General features: G+C 42.7%; 1 protein-coding gene across 4 annotated transcripts in view; it reads right to left on the bottom strand.

The window, feature by feature from the left end:
* Window positions 1-12,191, bottom strand: part of PLPP1 (phospholipid phosphatase 1) — a 119,133-nt gene extending 106,942 nt beyond the window's left edge. For 2 of the 4 annotated variants that reach the window (XM_007486320.3, XM_056824912.1), the window contains exons 1-2: window positions 12,073-12,191; window positions 11,235-11,326 (exon numbers count right to left, since the gene is read on the bottom strand). In XM_007486320.3, coding sequence (XP_007486382.1) covers window positions 11,235-11,292 — 58 coding nt within the window. In that variant the 5' untranslated portion in view covers window positions 11,293-11,326; window positions 12,073-12,191. Of the gene's footprint in view, window positions 1-11,234; window positions 11,327-11,829 lie in introns of all 4 variants that reach the window. The other 2 variants (XM_007486316.3, XM_007486315.3) reach the window with 2 other exon arrangements.
* Between the last annotated feature and the right edge of the window lie 9,270 nt (window positions 12,192-21,461).

Below are 21,461 nucleotides of genomic sequence, written 5' to 3'. Positions count from 1 at the left end.
CAATTTTAAAAGCCCTCTAATAAAATACCTCCTCTTTTTCTTTCTTTAACAACAAGCTACAATAGTGTGACAGACAAAAAAAAAAGATTCTCTGCTTTTATTTTCTAGTCTAAATAATCTTAATATCAAAAAACTAAGCCCCTTGGAGACAAGAACAGTAATAGAGAAGCTTTTTCTGAAAGACAGAGTTCTGGATTTTGGAGCTAGGAAATGTGGAAAGGAAAATGGAAGCAAGTTTTGGACTTTCTGCCATTCAGGTGGAACAAACAGCAGTTGGAAGGTTAGAGTGAAATTGATGAACAGAAATGACAGTTGGTAGAGGGAGGGGACTTGGAGACTGACCGTGGTTTCGGGGCTCTCTTTCCTGGACCTTGGACTGGAAGGATCTCTCTCCCTGTCTCTGGATTTCAGAAGTACCTCTATTCCTGGATATTTCCCAACTGTGTGCTTCACCTGGATTCCTGTGATCGTGTCATGGAACAAAAGGATTTAAGGGGAGCAGTTTGAACTGTAAGGCCGGTCTTTAGGGGCGTCAGCCCAAAGAGACAAGCCAAACTAGCTCTGAAGGTCAGAACCTTTTCTTCCTCTTGCTGTCTACTGCTAAGACTTTGAACTTAAAAAAAAAAAAAAACTAGCACAGATTAGCTTAGACAGGAATAAAAGAAACCCTCCACCAGCCTGCAAGGCCTGGCCTCAGCTCAAAAGCTGAGACTCAACCCCAATCTAGGGAAATCCCAATTCCCTCTTCCCTGATACTGCTCCAATCCAAAGTTGTTATTAAATTCATCCTTATTTAGGTAACCTGCAGTCAGATAAAAGGACTATCATTTCAGGGGGACATAGAAGGAGCTGAACCTAAGGACAGCCATTCAAACATAAACAGTTCTAATGGGACCCCTGCTGGGCAACCTTGGTCCAGGTAAGGCTTGTCCCTCAGGAGGTCGGTGCTTACCTGCTCTGGGGTATCTTCAACAGCAATCAATAGAAAAGACATCCTCTCAGGCAATCAGAGTTGGCCCATTTCTCAGGAACCCCATTTTTCAAAGATAGCCTCTCAGCAGGGCACATCTTTTTCCTTTTACCTCACCAGCATCCATATTCCCTCTCTCCCTTCAACCCCTCCATTCCCTGTTACAAAACCTTCCTTTTTCCCCAATACCTTTACAATCCCTTTAAATATTATAGAAGACATCTGATTTCATTCTCTGACCCTTATCTCTCTCTGCAACCATAGGCAGATCTCTCAACCTTTCTTTGCCCATTTCTTCATCTATAAAATAAAGATAGCAGCACTTATACCTCAAAGGTCTGCAGTGAGCACCAAATGAAAAAAAAAAGGATGCTAAGTGCTTTGGAAACTTTGAAGCACTATGTGTTATCAACTATTATCAAGAAATTTTATTTTAGCTATTATTATTATTAGTGTATACGTGTACATTAAAGTGTTAACTTACCCAAAATGATTCTCTCTAATATTCCCTTTTTCTAACACTAACTCACTAATAAAATTTAAGGAAAATAAAGAAATGTCGTGACAATGTAACCAATTTTCTTAAAATTCATTAATGTGTCCAACTACTTTTGTATATATTGAAAAAGATACCACCACAGACCTAAACTGACGAGTTTCAACCCACTATGCAACAAATATTTTAAGTACATACTCTGAAAGACATTGCTGATATAAATTAAATTGCCATCATTTGAAGAATGCTATAGTTTATATTTAAGGCTGTTACAATGCTAAATTTGAAGCCTTAAAACATGTTTACCTTAAAACCAGAACATGTAAGTTTTTTCATTCCTAATCCAAAATTTAGATATTTTCCCCATCCCAGAGTATCATTCAAATGGTTGAAATAACTGAGCTTTATAAAATAAGCAAGTCAAAGTCCACATGTCTTGCCCTTACCCCTGCCTCTACTCCTAGTTGTCCAACATAAAAAAGAAAAATAAAGAGTCCTTGTAATTAGCACCTCCAGAATCCTTCAGATTAGAAGCTCTTTTGAGAGGATGAGAGTAGAGTGTGAGAGGGAGACACAAATAGAATACTATAGTGAGAGTCTAATTATGGCATATGCTGCTGCAGTACTGAACCTGGTTGTAAATTTTCCCCTTGAGTTGTCCAATCCTGCCACCTAAATTACAGTAGAAAGCCAACAACAACAATTTTGGAAGTTCTTTTCAGTAAGAGTTGAAGCCGCATGTAGACACTGTGACTAGTGGTTCATAATTCTGGTAAAGTAAAACCTGGGAGTTACTGACTTCTGCAGTCACCTTTTCTCTCTTTAATAAAAGGATAAATGTAAAACTTCTCCTACTTCTCATCTAAGTGTTATACAACTAGATCCTAAACTGTCTAAAAGTGAAAACCTAATTACTGCCAAAGGTGACTAAAAAGGGAAGAGATTTCATAATGATCCTTAAGTGTATAAATGTGAGCTATTATTCGTGACAGGACACCTAATTCCAGATTGGGAGTGTTTATATTTCTTAAAATTCACAGAGGGTAAAAAATACAGGTCTCGGAAAAGTTTCCATGGTCTATTCTGGCAAGGAGAACCTAGTAAAAGCTCAACTGTATGAAACAAAGTCAGAGCCAAATTTTAAAAGAGACTCTCTCTTCAAGCCTCAGATTTTGGCTCCAGAGATTGTTGATGAAAATGCACATATTTAAGGAAAGGAAAAGTTCACCTGCCTCACAACAGGTCCTCTCAAAGGAGCTCCTTTCCCTCTCATTAACACACACACACACAAAAAGATATTTACAGAGGAAGAAAACAAATCCACAGTTAAAGCTCAGCTGCCTGAAAGAGTTTCAATTACTCACTTGATTGCCCACATTAAATCGAAGAAAAATAAATCACCACCCAGTATAGAATTAATTCATCAGGTTGGAAGGAGGGGAGATTCACCTTGACTGCTGAGAAGTTCATTTCTTTTTTTATAGGAACAGTTGAAAAAACTGCTCTGCTTCAGGTAAAAGTGGGTTATATATATAGCATTAAGACCCAAACTATACTACTTACACAGTAATTCAGTTCTAGAACTAAGCTAACAAAGTGATCTGTGGTAAATTAGTTAGCTGTTAGTGGAGGAAAGATGCAATCATGGGTCACCTGGTATAATGGAATGAGTAAGCAGAGATGAGACGAGAGCCCCAAGTTCAAAGGAAACCTCAAAACATTTACTAGCTGTTGTCAGCCTGGGCAAGTAACTTCACCTAACTCAAGGCCTCAGATACCGCCTGGATCATATGAGATAAAGTCTGCCAAGTGCTCTGTAAACCTTGAAGTGTCTACTATTATTGTTAGTAGGAAAGATGATATCATGGAAAATCTCTCTGAGCCTCAGTTTTCTCATTTGTAAATTCTACAATACCTGCCCTTCCTCCTCACGCAGTAGCTGGAAGGAACAAATTAGGTCAAAGGACCTAGTTCTAATCTTTAAACTAACTTCTAACTCTAAAACCATTACCCGGTGAAAAAAGCATCACCTCAGGCAATTTCCCACCCAATAGATGGCCCTTCTTTCCCTCTGCAACATCCCTGACAAAAGGCCACCAATACCCTGGCTAAACATTGCCACTAACGGCAAAGCTCAATGACTCATAAGATAACCTGTTCTGGTTTTTTTTTTTTTAAGTTCTTTCTTAAACAGAGCTAAATTCTCCATCCGGTTCATTTACACCCTCCGTTCTGTCCTGTTCTGTTCTGCCCTCCGGAGCCAAAAAGAACGTGTCCAGTCCTTCCAGATAACAGCCCTTTAACCATCTGAAGATAGTTATCACGCCTCCCTCCCCGACACAGTTTCTTTTTCAGGCTAACCAGCTGGTCACGAGCCCTAAGCCAGACCCTCCTCCGTGGTCCATCAATAAACACTTATGAAGCCATCTATTATATTGTAGGCACTGTGCTGAGCACAGAGGATACAAAGAAAGGCCAAAAGGCCCAGTTCTCAAAGAGCTCGGACTCATCAGAGAAAGTAGGCAAACAATTACATAGAGGATAATGCATCAACAAAGAGTTATGGAGGGGTCAGGAATGGTTTCCTGTGCAAGGGGAATTTTAGGTAGGACTTGGGGAAAGAAGGTAGAGATAAGCAGAGAAAGCATTCCAGGTACAGGAGATGCCGGAAAAAAATGTTCATGGTGGGGCGATGTCATGTCTTGTTCCAGGGACAACAAGGAGTCCAGGGTCACTGGATCAGGGGTATGGAGGGAGGTATAGAAGGTATGAGAAGACGGGGAAGGGGTGGGGCTGGAGGAGGGAACAAGTGGCAAAAAGAGAATTTTAGTTTTGATCCCAGAGGTGCGAGGAAACCAGTGGAATTTATTGGGGGGGGTTACGTGGCCAGATGTGCACTTTAAGATGCCTGACAGTCGAGTGGAAGAGGAATTAGAATGGCAAAGTAACCAGCAAGCTCTAGCAACAGTCTGGGAGTGACATGAACAGGTCCTACCCCAGGAGAGGGGCAGATGAAAGAGGGAGCCAAAGATATTATAAAAGTAAAACGGGCAGGTAAGGCAACAGACTGGCCATAGGGAGGGACAGTGAGTGTTAGGGTAGTAGCAACCTCCAATTAACAAAAGGTGGTCTGACGGGGGCAAATACAGATTCTAGACACGATTCTCCAAGATTCAGTCTAAGATCAAACGAGCTTAGTTGGTGGCCGCACACATCCTTGTGACGCTTCACTCAGCATAAATAGATAAGATCCCCGAGCTCTCTCATCGGCTCGCTAGCCCTGAATCCCCTAGCTGTTCACTTCATTTTAAACCTCGCTGTTAGCCTGTCTTTTCTCATCTACAAATTTGATAAGCGTGCTTTCAACCAGCTTCAGTCATTTTGATAAAAACGTTGACTAGCGCAGGGCCACCAACAGGCCTGCAGAAACAGATTAGAGGCAAAAAGGGCGCAAGGAGCAGAACCCGGAGAACACAAAGACTGACTTTGCTACCAGCAGCACTGCAACGAGACAGGACAATCCCGAGGGTCTTGGGAGAAGGAGCGCTATCCGCATCCAGAGGAAGGGCGGTGGGAGCAGAAACAAGAAAAACATATAACTGATCCCGTGGATCAATGGATAGATGATTGGGGATCCTGACTTTAAAGGATCTCTCTACTGCAAATATTAATAATTATTCTGGTAAATTGGGGGTGAATCAGAGGGCTTTCTATTTAGTTGGCTTGTTTGGAGGGCTTTTTTGGCCACATGGGTTATTTTATAGTGGACAATTCCCAATGTGGACACTCCAGATAGACTAAACATTCTTCTAGTTTGCCAATTTAGAACGTCCATCAATAAAAGATGCTTCACAGAACCAGGAGAATATTGTGTACACAGAGACTGAGACACTGTGGTACAATCCAACGTAATGGACAATTCTGAAGGACTTGTGAGAAAGAACACGATCCACATCCAAAGGAAGAACTGTGGGAGCAGAAACACCGAAGAAAAACAACTGCCTGATCACATGGGTCGAGGGGATACGGCTGGGGATGGAGACTCTAAACGATCACCCTGGTGCAACTACTAATAATATGGAAACAGGTCTTGATCAATGACCCATGTAAAACCCAGTGGAATTGTGCATTGGCTACGGGAGGGGGTGAGGGGAGGAGAGGGAAAGAACATGACTCTTATAACCAAGGAAAAATATTCTAAATGGACTAATTAAATAAAAATTTTTTAAAGGAGACAAAAAAAGATGCGTAACACGTTTTGGCTAACCCAGAATGAATAGGCATAGGTGGCAGATAAATATTCTCTAAAGAAAATAGCCATTGCAAAAAAGATTACCCTTGTGGACTAAGTGGGGTGATTGTATACTAAGGTGGCAATCATTCTCTAATGAGGAGTGCCTGGCCTTTCCTCAAGTCTCCCTAAAATCCCACTTTCAGCCTCCTGCTTCATTCCAGCTCTTACCCCGATGAACAAGCCGGCTGCTTGCATGTGGTCTCCCCTGCTAGTCTGGGAGCTCCCGGACGGCTGGGATTGTGTTGCGGCTGGGCACAAGGTCTGTCTGGCCCGCGGCGGTGATAATGTTGACAGACACAGACTAGCTGTATGACCCTGGGCCCGTCCCCAGCTGTCTCAGGGACGTGAAGAAGCCGCGAGAGCTGCAGAAGAGCCGCCTGAAGGTCCTGGTGGAGCTCCCTCAGCAGGAGTTCCCTTGGCCAAAAAATCACACTACAACCCCAAGGCAAAGCTTGGCCCGAGGACCACCAGATGGACCGACTCCCGGCGGCGCTGCTTCTCTGCTATTCGCTCATGCTGCTCGCGCCCCCAATGCAGGAAGGCTCCCTCAGGAGCTCTGAGCAGCCCGCAGCACACACTAGCAGGTGGACCTGGGCGGATGTGACGCCAGGCTCGGGCTGACCTCCAGGCACTGCCCCGGCTCCCTGCAAGGCGCCTTCCAAGTGCTCCTTCCATTTACTGTCACGTGATGGCAGGAGGGGAGCTCCACCGTGCCCAGCACAGTAAGTGTTTAATAAATGCTGATGGGCTGAGATAGAGGCAATGCCGTAACCTAGAGTTAGTGCAATGACGGCCTGTGTGTCGAGGCAGGTTTGGAATCCAAGTCATCCCGGCTCCAAGGCCCAAGGCCGAATCTGTCTACTTCTATCCCTGGTCCTTTCTGCGCATCCCTCTCATTCTCTCACGCCTTTTCCTCTTCCCTTTCTCACTGCTCTCCTTTCTTCTTGGCACAAGCAAATAGAGCACTTTACACACTCTAGAGATGACCTGTGTTTGGCCCTGAAATGTTCTTATTTGTGAGGGGCAGGAGAAACGGTTTGTCCTCTTCCCGTCCTCTTCTTTTCCACAGACGTGGGAGAGGCGCCTCGGAAGGTTGGAGGAGAAGACAGATTTCAGAAATAACGGAGAGGCGAAAAAGACCAACGTGTACAAACGTATTCGGAGCAGCTCTTGTTGTTGTGGCAGAGAACTGGAAACGGAAGAGGCATCCAAAACTGGGGAACAGCTGAACAAGTTGTGCTCGTAACATACTACCACGGTGCCATAAGAAATGGCCACGATTACCAAAACACGGGAGAGATTTCTATGGAGTGATGCAAAGTGAAGGGAGCAAACCCAGGAGAAGCCGGTGCCCAGTGACGATCATTCTGTACGGCGGGACTCAAGAGGAACAAGCCAGGCACCGTCGCAGAAGGAAGGGGGCGGCTGGATGCTGACTGGGGCGTACTACTCTTCCCTTTATTTCTTCCATGAACTGTTCTCTCAGGGTAAGTGATAGGCATCTTTCATAACATGATAAATATGGAAATATGTATTGTATGGTAACAAATGTTATAACATATATCATAGTACCCGCCATCCTGGGGAGGAAGGAGGGGTGGAAGGGAGGGAAAGAACACAGATTGCAAAATGTCAGAAAATGATTATTGAAACGGAAAATAAAGAAATTGAAAATGGGCAGCTGATTAACTTTAAGTGAAGATGCCACAAAGGACTGCTCCTGATAAGAAATAGAATGAAGACAGATAAAGCTAGGCATTATAGCTAGATAGAAAGCTGAAAAACTTTAAATACTGCCTAATCAGGAATTAGAAAATACAAATTTTATTTGTATTTCTAGTTCTCTTACCTAGTATATTATTTCTCTCTCTGTGTAATACATTATATTTCCCTTGTAAATACACTGCAAGAGACCTTCTTAAGATCTGGAGGGTGGGCCACAAAGAAAAAAGAAACCAGACATGCAGTAACAATAGCTGTGGCAGTAGATACAGAAAAAAAAAAGGAAATTAGAGATCTGAATATAACAGAAGACTAGCAAGCAAGAAAAGTCCTCAGAAGCTCTAACCTTAGGCTGGGGATAAGAGACCAGTAAAATGACATCTAAGGTACCTTCCAGTTCCAAGTATATTCAAAATGTGACCCTTTTTCAGGATAATCAAATATTCCCATATTCTAAAATTCTAACACTAATGAAAGGTCACAGAAAACATAAGAGACTTTCCCCAGATTCAATACTAAGTAGAACTACTGGGCAACTACAACATACAGGAGAGGTATTATTCTGTTAGAACAGGATGCTTTTTTTTTTAAAAAATCCTTCTCCTCCTCCTCCACTACTTTTCCATTCCATATGAGATACTATTTTTAGGAGCTCATTTACCTGTGATGGTACAAGGATGAAAGAATTTGGAATGATTCACTGTTGCTCCTACAGATAAAATGCTATTAATTACTAAATAGTACACAGTTTTAAACAGTATAAACATATGTCTTTTATTCAAGATAAGCAATTGTTCTTGTTTCCTTAAGAGCCCAGAGGCTCAGCAATATTTACACGGCATTGTGTATAGTCATACAACCAACAAGTAGAAAAGAAGACAAGTTATAATTTCATGGAACAATAAATTCAACTCGATCATCTCAGAATTTACCACTTTCTCCCAAAGATGCATCAAGTCCCAAAAGGGTAGCAAATTGAATCCCACAGAATTCTAGAGAGAACCACACTATACATAGGTCTTCAAAGTCAAAAACCTCCCCAAGAGGCAGCTAGGAGGCTCAGTGGATTGACAGGAGGTCCCAGGTTGCAATCTGCACTCAAATGTACTTCCTAGCTGTGTGACCCTGGCCTTTACTCCCCTTCTGCCTTGGAACAATATGCAGTAGTGATTCTAAGGTGGAAGGTAAGATTGGGGTGGAGGGACAAATGGGGAGACAGAGAGAGAGAGACAGAGATAGAAAGACAGAGAGACAGAAAGTCCTACCTAACAGAAAAACGTCATACAGAATGATCCCTTTCCCTTTCAACAAGCTTAGCCCTCCTGTAAAATCTAGGACAAAAGAATTATAGTCATTTAAATCTATAAAATTTTTGGGTGTCATGCATATTGTCATAAGGGATATGCAAAGTTAAAGAATGCAGATTCTCATTGGAACAAATAGCGCTTGCTAGAGGAAAAGTTATCTCACCATTAGAAACAATTCAGAAATTAACAATTTTCTATTGCTCCACCCAAGTCAGCTTCCCTCTTCTACCCAACAGGATTCTGAGATTTCCGTTTCCTGCTGCTATTGATTGGTTTGTTCTCTGCAAATGCAACATAATTTTAATATTAGCCATTACAAAACATCATGCAATAGAGGGCAGGCAGATAGCCCAATGGATTCAGAGCAAGGCCTAAAGACAGGTGATCCTGGGTTCAAATATGAGTTCAGACACTTCCTAACTGGAAGACCCAGGCAAGACCCAACCCCAATTGCCTAGCCCTTAGTGTTCTTCATTGGAACCAATTCACAGTATTGATTATATAATGGAAGATAAGGAGGTTTTTTTTAAATTATACAATGCATTCATAAGTTGACACAAATAATTTTAGGATTACAGTTCACTATTCTCTTTCATTGGTTTAGACAATAAAAAGTAAATTCTATTCATGCACATTCTAACTAGAGCAGTCAGTACCTGACTTCTTAATTGCAATAAGTTTCCTAATGACAGTAAAGGGAACATTTTGCTAAATAGATCTAGGTTTATTTATTTGCCCTTTCCTCAGCAATATTCTGAATTACATTAAGTGATATATATCAATAACTTCAAGAACAGCAGCATGCAGCAAGATAAAGTAGTATAACTTCTAAATGGAAAAATGAAATGTATTTTTCCAAAATATGCTTAATCCTCCTACATTTATAAACTAATGGAGTGAAAGCCACCTCCCACACAATTTTATGTTCTTGAGAATAGTTTAGCATCTTGCACATCTGATATCTCAAATAGTAAATCCTTATATTATAATTATAAATGCCATGAAGTCATGGACCAAGTCTTAATTATCTTTCTCATCTACCTACAGTGCTTTGCAGTCAAAATATTCAGTTTTAAGTATCGCCATCCTAAGGGAATGTATCCAGTCACAGGAACGCCACACAATCTACAAAAGTCCAAATTGAAGAGCTAATTCTCCTTCCAACCTTCAATCATAAACACTAATTGTATATGCTTTAATAATGCATCCATCCTTCCCTATACAAGCCTCAAACAGGTTTGCCTTTTCCAGATACACAGTTTATTCTGGATAGTTTGTATTTATTAACAAGTCCTCACATAGACAAGGTTTCAATCCAGTATCCTCTATCCAGCTAATTTTAGCTCTCATGGATCCACCAAGAGGAAGAGCAGGCAACTCCCAGGAGAACAGAACACTTCCATCAGGGAGGCACAACGTCCAACCAGAGAATTTATAGGGCTCCTTGTGAGCTGTCCGAGAAGAGATGGAAGAGAGGAGACAGCAGGTCTGGCCCGTGGGACCCAAACCACCTCTGTCCCCCATCCGGGCTTGGAGCCTGGAAACTACAGCCTGGCAGCATAGCCTAGCTGGGAAAAGTCTTGGTTTTCAGAAAGAATGCGGAGAGGAAAAATGTTTCCCCAAGTGAGATGAATCAGGCCCTCCCTACATTTGTTCCTCGGGAATTCCCAGACATGACCACTGTTTTTGTCCACTAAATCTGAGCAGCCAGTGACCAGATTTCTGCAGTAAAACCCTGCCTTGTTCGAGAGGAGTAGGAAGAGTGCAGAGGAGGAAAGGGGAGGGAAAGGTAAAACGAGGGGATCGATTAGTGCAGAGGGAGGAGAGGACAGACTGCAGAGAGAGCCGAAGCCAGAGCAGAAGCCCAGAAGCAGCTACATGTGTCCCTAGGTTGCCTGCATGCACTAATTTACACACGCGTTCCTATTAATAAACGAAAGCACGCCCACATTCACCCCCACACCCTGAAATGCACGCACTCCATTTCCACTCCAACACACGAGCCCATATTTGACATTTGCCAGAACACAGACATAAACACTCACACGGGAGCACACAAACATACACAACCAGACACGTACACACGCCACCAACCCTAAAATGCATGCGATGTTTCACACTGCCCAACCCGATTTAACACCCCCCACTGCGCATCCGTACACGCCCATCCCGATGCACAGGGTCGCCTGCACAAATATACACATACGGGCACCCATCCTCAGACGCATGCAGCCTCTCCAACCTCCAGACCAAGAGTTCCTACTGAACACCTCCCAATACACACGCCCATCCGGAGGCACGAGGGCGTGCACACAAGCGGACAAGACATGCAGGCAGGCAGACACACACACACACACACACACACGCTTAGCCGAGCTGCATGCAGCAATAGAGACAGGGGCACAGCGGAGGGGAGGCGGCGGGCTGGCGCCGGTACATACATACCCAGCAACAAGCAGACCATGTCCAGGGCCACGAACGGCAAACGAGTCTTGTCGAACATGGTCTCGGGCCCCAGCGGCGGCTGCGCTGCAGAGCTGCCAGAAGGAACAGAAGCGGCGCGTTGAGCAGCGCCGGACTAACACCGGCTTTCTCGGGCCGGGGCCGGGGACTATGGGCGATCCCCGAGTCACGTCTCCTCCTGGAGACAGGGCCAGCGCTCCGCACGAAAGCAATGGCGCCTCGAGAGCCCGGAGCCCCGCCGCCAGCCCGGCCCGCTCGCAGGAGCTCACTACCGCCTCCGCACTACCCACCCTCTAGAGTGCTCTGCCCAGGCCCCGCGCCCGGACTCCCACTTTAAGGTGCTGGGAGGAGAAAGGCGGCTACAGCCCCTCCTCCTCCCCCTCCTTCTTCCCTCCCTCCCTACCACACCTCCCTCCCGCGAGCCTCGCGGGCGCCTGTGCACTTAAACTAGGACTCTGGACACCCGCGAGGGGTGGGGCCTCCAGCACGCCGGGACCAAGGGGAGGGCTGGGAACTTGAAGAGGGGGGCGGGACGAAGGGGGAAAGGCCAATCAACTCGGGCTCCTTCTCTCCTCGCCTCTACTTGCTCCGATCCCAGATGCCCAAAGAACGTAATCCTAGTGACGAGAGGAAAAAGGAGTGGGTGAATTCGTTTCGGAGGGCGATGGCCGGTCCTGAAGTTGGGAGGACGGGATTCCCGTCGAGATACCCCGACTGCCTTCCCTCTCGGAGAACGGGGCTGGGTCTGTGGCGCTAGAGGAGCGACCCACGAACCCCAGAAAGACGAGCCGGACGGAGTAGGTGCGAAGTTCGAGCTAACCTTTGGGAGGACCGAAGACTAAGGGGGAGGGGGGCGGAGGATGACGAAGAGATCCGCTGTTTCCATGGAAACGCCGCCGACGCCGCCCTGCACGTGAAGGGCGCGGATCGCGGAGGAAGAGCCAGTGATCCCCTCCCACCCTCGGAGAAGCCTCGGGCCAGGGTTATGGCTGCTTCGGTTTCTTCTTCTGTAAGAAGGGGCTAATGATACCTCCTTACCTGCCTCTTTAATCTAGTAACTGAATTATAGCGAACATCAGAAGAGAGAATTCAAGTTGAAAACACCCTCGGGGAAAAAATGAAGGAATAAACCCAATACTTAGTTATTAGAGAAGTTTGTAAAAGAATGAAGGAGCCCTGGCCTCGGACACTTCCTAGCTGTGGCGCGCGCACACACACACACACACACACACACACACACACGGACACTTCCTAGCTGTGACACACACACGCACACAAACACACTCTCGGACACTTCCTAGCTGTGACACACACACACACTCTTGGACACTTCCTAGCTGTGGCACACACACGTGTGCACACACACACACTCGGACACTTCCTAGCTGTCACACACACACACTGATGTCACTTGACTCCCATTGCCTAGTCCTTGCCATTCTCATTCAGAACCGCTCCATAGTAGTGACTCTAAGATGCACGGTCAGGGTTTTAAAAAAAGGGTACACAATAATTGTGAGCAAATGGCCCAACCTTCGCACAACTACCCTCCCCCCCTCGCCCCTGTCTATTCACCTGTGGACTTCAACCTAAGACAAGCATATGCTTGGATAAGGGAAAGCGAGTTGATAAAAATAGAACCATAAATGAGCGAATGGATCGATACAAGTTTACAAACGGCTTATGTTTCATTCTCTGGTTTTCCTACCATAAGCAAAATCCAATCCATAAATGCTTGCATCGCCTGTGAACATGCTGTGTTTTGGGGCTGAGTGGAGATTGTTTTTCTTGAAGGGGAAGGGGGGGTGTAGAGTACAATTCTTGGATGATGTCAGAATTAAGGATAAATTGGTCATTCCAACTGTATGGACCTAGTCATTGCCCCAGAGCAGGTCTCCTTCTCTGTACACAGCAGAATGTAACACATTTGCCACAACTTGGGCCATTTCTGCCGAAGCAAAGGGAGAAGGGATGATCCGGATAGTCTATGCTTGAAAGATTCCTCAGAGGGGGAACCCACTACCTCCAGGCCCACTTCAGTTTGGAACAGTTCTCATTGTTGGAAGGTTTTCCTGATTTTGGAAGGTTTTCCTGATTTCGACCCTAAATGTGCCTCCTTCAAAGTTCCCCCTTGTTTCCCCACCACTGCCACCAAGGTGGTTGTTGCTCAGTCCTGCTTGTGATCCTTCTGGGAGCTTTCCTGGCAAAGACAGCTGGAAGGACAGGCCGTTTCATTCTCCAGTTCATCTTACAGATGAAGAGCAGAGGCAACGAGGGTTAAGTGATGTGCTAGTAAGTATCGGAGGCTGGATTTCTACTGAGGAAGAATCCTCCTGATGCCCAGTGCTCCACCCAGCTGCCCTCACCTGACGTCAAGCACTATAAGTCTATTCCCTGATTTTACATGAGAGCTCTTCAGATCCTTGGAGGTCACAGTATCCCAAGACTTAGAGCTAGACATCCAGTCCAACCAACTCATCGTTCAGAGGTGAGAGGAGTGCCAGGCTTCCATCATTGGAAAAAGAGGTAGAGAGAGAAAGAGGGAGATGCAGAGATAAAGCAAGGGCCAGATGGGGAGACATGTTCTCCAGGAACTCCATTTATTTTTTTTTAAACCCTCACCTTCCATCCTGAACTCAATACTGTGTATTGGCTCCAAGGCAGAAGAGTGGTCAGGGTTAGGCAATGGGGGTCAAGTGACTTGCCCAGGGTCACACAGCTGGGAAGTGTCTGAGGTCAGATTTGAACCTGGGACATGAACTTCATTTATTATGTCAAAAAGAAGGACTTTTATAAAGGGTAAAATACTAAGCATTTTCCCACAGGATAATGTTTATGAAATTATTTCACATAAGAACATGATCAGGGTTGCTTTTAAAGATGTGAGCAAGTTGAGAAAGAGTGTTGACTAATCTATTCTGCATAACTTAGGGAAAGGAAGGTTTGGCACTTTCAGTCATGATATTAAAAATCATGAAGAGACTTCCGGGTAAACATGGCTGCAATCTAGGCGCCACACACTTCCTCTCCCCGGCACCGAACGAAATAGACTACATCAAAGGAGCATAAAAATCACCTTTGGAGGAACAGAAGGACTCCCTAGTACCCCAAAGAGGCGAAGGTACGTGGGGTTTGAACATTTCCACACTATAACAAGGAGGAAAAGCTTGCACAGAAACGTGAACTGAGCCGCCCTTCCCCCCGCCCCATACCTCCCCCACCAAACCAGAGTGAGCTACCGGAGCACTCACTGGGACAGCGAGTGAGTGGGGAACGTCTCTGTCTGGGGGGCACTCCAGGGTCCTTGGGATCTGGGGGCTGCCAGGAAACAACATCTCAGGGCGGTTTCACAGGAGAATCTTGCACTGATCACAGGGACCACAGAGCTGTACTCGGGGTGGTTGCGCTGAGTATCTGGGCAGAGCTGAACACCTGGGAAGTTTGGCTGTGATCAGGGGCCCAGCTCTCTAAGAAACCTCGGAGGCTGGGAAGAACTAGTCTGAGGCAACCTAATTCACAGAAAACCCGCCAACATCACCCAGACCCCAGACCAAAAAAGAAAGTGAAATAAAACCACCAATGGGATGGCTCACATGGCCCAAAATCAAGCCTCCAGGAAGAAAGGGAAAAAGGTGACTATTGAAAACTTTTATGGTGGGAGTACCCAAGGAAAAGAAGAGAATGAGGATGAAATCCAAAAAAAAAATCAGAACATGCCTCCCAAAAAGGAAACTATCAACAAGCTCTGGAATATCTCAAACTGGAGCTTACCCAAAAGATGGAAACCTTCTGGAAAGAAAAATGGGAGAAAGAGATCAGCAGTCTGATAGATAAGACTGCACAATTAGAGAAAGTGTGGGAAGCATCCAATAGAAGGGCAGACAAAGCTGAAAAGCAAAACCAGTCCCTAATGACCAGAATTAAGCAACTTGAAGAAAGTGAGATCATAAAACAGCAAGAATCAATAAAGCAAACCCAAAAAATGGATGAATTAGAAGAAAACATAAAATATCTCACTGAAAAGGTCACAGACTTGGAAAACAGAGGAAGAAGAGACAACCTCCGAATTATTGGTCTCCCAGAAAAACCAGAGATAAACAACAACCTCGATGTTATTCTACAGGAGATTATTGAAGAAAATTGCCCACAGGTTCTGGAGCAAAGGGGAAAAATAGAAATAGAAAGGGTTCATAGAACACCCTCTATACTAAATCCCCAAAAGACAACCCCTAGGAATGTAATTGCCAAATTCAAGAGCTTCCAAGAAAAGGAGAAAATCCTACAAGAAGCCAAGAAGAGGAGCTTCAGATATAGGGGGGCTCCCATAAGGATCACACATGACTTAGCGGCTAACACACTAAGAGACCGCAAAGTATGGAACACGATATTTAGAAAGGCAAGAGAGCTGGGTCTCTAACCAAGAATCAACTACCCAGCAAAACTGACTATATACTTCCAGGGGAAAGTATGGGCATTCAACAAAACAGAAGACTTCCAAGCATTTGCTAGGAAAAGACCAGAACTTAGTGGAAATTTTGATATCCAAGCACAGAAAGCAAGAGAAACATGAAAAGGTAAATATGAAAGAAAGGGAAAAGGAGATAAATCTTATCTTTTTCTTTAAGTGAAACTCTCTTCTATAAGGACTACATTTACATCAAATTATATATATTAATATGTGGGGAAAATGTTTTGTGTAACTCTCAAAAATTGTATGCATCATAAGAGTAGCTAGAAGAAACATATATAGGGAAAGATTGGGGCATAAAGAAGATTTGGTGAAAGTGGGGGCAAAGAAAGGAAAGGGAGGGGGAGAACCTTCGATAATACTAAGATTTACTTCAAGAAATAGGGGGGGACTTAATAGAATAACCTTTCCCATATAAAGATACACATGGGAAGGGGAGGGGAAGAACTCTCATATGAGAAGGAGAGGAACAGAGCATGAAGTGGAATTACTTAAACCTTACTCTCAGTGAAATCAAATCTGAGAGGGAAGAACATCTAGATCCAGTGGGATCCTGAATTCTATCTTATCCAGTAGGGCAAGAAAGAAAGGAAAATTAAGGAGGGGGATGGGGGAAGGAGTATAAAAAGGGAGGGAAGGAGAGGGGGGAGGGGAAGGGAGCATAAAAAGTGAGGGGCTAGAAAGGGAAGAATATCAAGGGAGGGGACTGGGGGACTGACCCAAAGTAAATCACTGGTTCAAAAGGATATAGCTAAAGAAGAAAGGTCAGAACTAGGGGAAGATATCAAAATGCCAGTGAATCCACAAGTGATAATCATAACTTTGAACGTGAATGGGATGAACTCACCCATAAAACGTAGACAATAGCAGATTGGATTAGAACCCAAAACCCTACCATTTGTTGTCTTCAAGAAACACATATGAGGCAGGTCGATACTCACAAGGTTAGAATTAAAGGATGAAGTAAGACCTTCTGGGCCTCAACTGATAGAAAGAAGGCAGGAGTTGCAATCATGATATCTGACAAAGCCAAAGCAAAAATAGACCTGATCAAAAGGGATAGGGAAGGTAAATATATTCTGTTAAAAGGGAGTGTAGACAATAAGGAAATATCACTAATCAACATGTATGCACCAAATGGTATAGAATCCAAATTTTTAATGGAGAAACTAGGAGAATTGAAGGAGGAAATAGACAGTAAAACCATATTAGTGGGAGACTTGAACCAACCCCTATCAAATTTAGATAAATCAAACCAAAAAATAAACAAGAAAGAGGTAAAAGAGGTGAATGAAATCTTAGAAAAATTAGAGTTAATAGACATATGGAGAAAAATAAATAGGGACAAAAAGGAATACACCTTCTTTTCAGCACCACATGGCACATTCACAAAAATAGATCATACACTAGGTCACAGAAACATGGCACTCAAATGCAGAAAAGCAGAAATAATAAATTCAGCCTTTTCAGATCACAAGGCAATAAAAATATTGATCGGTAAGGGTACATGGAGAGCCAAATCAAAAATTAATTGGAAATTAAATAATATGATACTCCAGAATCAGTTAGAGAAGAAATCATAGAAACAATTAATAATTTCATTGAGGAAAATGACAACGGCGAGACATCCTTTCAAACCTTATGGGATGCAGCCAAGGCAGCACTTAGAGGAAAATTCATATCCCTGAGTGCATATATTAACAAATTAGGGAGGACAGAGATCAAGGAATTGGAAATGCAAATCAAAAAACTTGAGAACGAACAAATTAAAACTCCCCAGAAGAAAACCAAACTAGAGATGCTAAAAATTAAGGGAGAAATTAATAAAATTGAAAGTGATAGAACTATTGAGCTAATAAACAAGACTAGAAGCTGGTACTTTAAAAAAAAACAGACAAAATAGACAAAGTACTGGTCAATCTAATTAAAAAAAGGAAAGAAGAAAGGCAAATTAACAGCATCAAGGATGAAAAGGGGATCTCACCTCCAATGAAGAGGAAATTAAGGCAATCATTAAAAACTACTTTGCCCAACTCTATGGCAATAAATATACCAACCTAGGTGATATGGATGAATATTTACAAAAATATAAATTGCCTAGACTAACAGAAGAAGAAATAGATTTCTTAAATAATCCCATATCAGAAAAAGAAATCCAACAGGCCATCAAAGAACTTCCTAAGAAAAAATCCCCAGGGCCTGATGGATTCACCAGTGAATTCTATCAAACATTCAAAGAACAGCTAACCCCAATACTATACAAACTATTTGACATAATAAGCAAAGAGGGAGTTCTACCAAATTCCTTTTATGACACAAACATGGTACTAATTCCAAAGCCAGGCAGGCCAAAAACAGAGAAAGAAAATTATAGACCAATCTCCCTAATGAATATAGATGCAAAAATCTTAAATAGGATACTAGCAAAAAGACTCCAGCAAGTGATCAGAAGAATCATTCACCATGATCAAGTAGGATTTATACCAGGGATGCAGGGCTGGTTCAATATTAGGAAAACCATTCACATAATTGACCACATCAACAAGCAAACCAACAAAAATCACATGATTATTTCAATAGATGCAGAAAAAGCCTTTGATAAAATACAACACCCATTCCTATTAAAAACACTGGAAAGCATAGGAATAGAAGGGCCATTCCTAAAAATAATAAATAGTATATATCTAAAACCATCAGCTAATATCATCTGCAATGGGTATAAACTAAATCCATTCCCATTAAGATCAGGAGTGAAACAAGGATGCCCATTATCACCTCTATTGTTTGACATTGTATTAGAAACACTAGCAGTAGCAATTAGAGAATAAAAAGAAATTGAAGGCATTAAAATAGGCAAGGAGGAGACCAAATTATTGCTCTTTGCAAATGACATTGATGGTCTACCTAAAGAATCCTAGAGATTCAACCAAAAACCTAATCGAAACAATCAACAACTTTAGCAAAGTTGCAGGATACAAAATAAACCCACATAATTCATCAGCATTTCTATTTAATTCCAACACAGCTCAGCAGCAAGAACTAGAAAGAGAAATCCCATTCAAAATTACCTTAGACAAAATAAAATACTTAGGAATCTATCTCCCGAGACAAACACAGGAACTATATGAACACAACTACAAAACACTCTCCACACAACTAAAACTAGACTTGAACAATTGGAAAAACATTAACTGCTCATGGGTAGGACGAGCCAATATAATAAAAATGACCATCCTACCCAAACTCATCTATTTAGTGCCATACCCATGGAACTTCCAAAAAATTTTTTTACTGATTTAGAAAAAACCATAACAAAGTTCATTTGGAAGAACAAAAGATCAAGGATATCCAGGGAAATAATGAAAAAAAAAATACAAAGGAAGAGGGGCTTGTAGTCCCAGATCTCAGACTATATTATAAAGCAGCTGTCACCAAAATAATCTGGTACTGGCTAAGAGACAGAAAGGAGGATCAGTGGAATAGACTCGGGATAAGTGACCTCAGCAAGACAGTATATGACAAACCCAAAGATCCCAGCTTTTGGGACAAAAATCCACTATTTCATAAAAACTGCTGGGAAAATTGGAGGACAGTGTGGGAAAGATTAGGTTTAGATCAACACCTCACACCCTACACCAAGATAAATTCAAAATGAGTGAATGACTTGAACATAAAGAAGGAAACTATAAGAAAATTAGGCGAACACAGAATAGTACACGTCAGACCTTTGGGAACGGAAAGACTTCAAAACCAAGCAAGACTTAGAAAGAGTTACAAAATCCAAAATAAATAATCTGGAATACATCAAATTAAAAATTTTTTGTACAAACAAAACCAATGTAACTAAAATCAGAAGGGAAGCAACAAATTGGGAAACAATCTTCATAAAAACCTCTGACAAAGGTTTAATTACTCAAATATACAAAGAACTAAATCAATTGTACAAAAAATCAAGCCATTCTCCAATTGATAAATGGGCAAGGGACATGAACAGGCAGTTCTCAGCCAAAGAAATCAAAACTATTAATAAGCACATGAAAAAGTGCTCTACATCTCTTATAATCAGAGAGATGCAAATCAAAACAACTCTGAGGTATCACCTCACACCTAACAGATTGGCTAACATGACAGCTATGGAAAGTAATGAATGCTGGAGGGGATGTGGCAAAGTAGGGACACTAATTCATTGCTGGAGGAGTTGTGAATTGATCCAACCATTCTGGAGGGCAATTTGGAACTATGCCCAAAGGGTGATAAAAGACTGTCTGCCCTTTGATCCAGCTATTGCACTGCTGGGTTTGTACCCCAAAGAGATAATAAGGAAAAAGACATGTACAAAAATATTCATAGCTGCACTCCTTGTGGTGGCCAAAATTTGGAAAGTGAGGGGATGCCCATCAATTGGGGAATGGCTGAGCAAATTGTGGTATATGTTGGTGATGGAATACTATTGTGCTAAAAGGAATAATAAAGTGGAGGAGTTCCATGGAGACTGGAACAACCTCCAGGAAGTGATGCAGAGCGAGAGGAGCAGAACCAGGAGAACATTGTACACAGAGACTGATACATTGTGGTACAATCGAAGGTGATGGACTTCTCCATTAGTGGCAATGCAATGTCCCTGAACAATCTGCAGGGATCTAGGAGAAAAACACTATCCACAAGCAGAGGATAAACTGTGGGAGTAAAAACACCAATGAAAGCAACTGCTTGACTGCAGGGGTGGAGGGGATATGACTGAGGAGAGACTCTAAATGAACACTCTAGTGCAAATACCAAGAACAGGGAAATGGGTTAGAAACAGGAACACATGTGATAACTAGTGGAATGGTGCGTTGGCTATGGGAGAGGGAAAGGTGGGGGAGCGGGGGAGGAAAAGAAAATGATCTTTCTTTCCAGTGAATAATGTTTGGAAATGACCAAATAAAATAATGTTTAAAAAATCATGAAGAAAGTTCTCCCCTTCCCCACCCTGGTAACACAGCATCTACAGGAGTCTATATGAGTCTGCATGAGTTTGCATCACCGACATCACAAAGTGTGGGTCACAGGATTGTCGCCTATGAGCACAATCCCAGATGTGATTCTGAATTTGAACCGGATATGAAAGGAGAGATCAAAAAGCAAGGATTTAGGAAGTGTGGACTCTCTATCTCAGATAATGGTGCTGAGGGAGCTGCTAGAGTGGCTTGGCTGAAACTACCCATGGAGCTAAATAGAATAGACTTTTTTCTCTTTTTATTCCAGTACCTAATAAACTTTATGAAAAATAAGGAACAAAGTCCTAATTTTATTTCTTACACAAAGACATCTTTGCTCTTTAGAATGAGGAAAGACCCAAGGTTTGATGATAATCATATTGGGGGAGGAATCCCTTCTTATCTAAGTTACAGCCTAAAGAACAGCTGTAGCTTACAGGCATGTCTTTTCCGGCTCCTTTTCCTCAGTGGACCTGATTTGTCCCAAGTACCTCTACAGACGTAGAAGTTGATGCCTAGAGGTGATTTTCCCAGTCACTCAAATACTAAGTAGCAGAGAAAGGATTTGAATTCAACTCTTCTACTTACTACAGAACATTTTATAACTGTCTTTAACTGATCCAGTCAGTATTTCTTTCTATTCTTCAAATCTATAGCTCACCACCAGAATGGTATGTAACCCAAATGTTGACCCATACAGTTTGGTTTGAAACAATTTCCTTTTTTTTTTAATAAAGATATATATTTTTTTTACCAGTAACA

This window comes from Monodelphis domestica, chromosome 3, assembly GCF_027887165.1.
Source record: "Monodelphis domestica isolate mMonDom1 chromosome 3, mMonDom1.pri, whole genome shotgun sequence".
In the NCBI taxonomy this organism is placed as follows: Eukaryota; Metazoa; Chordata; class Mammalia; order Didelphimorphia; family Didelphidae; genus Monodelphis; species Monodelphis domestica.
This window is presented reverse-complemented; position numbering and strand designations above follow the sequence as displayed.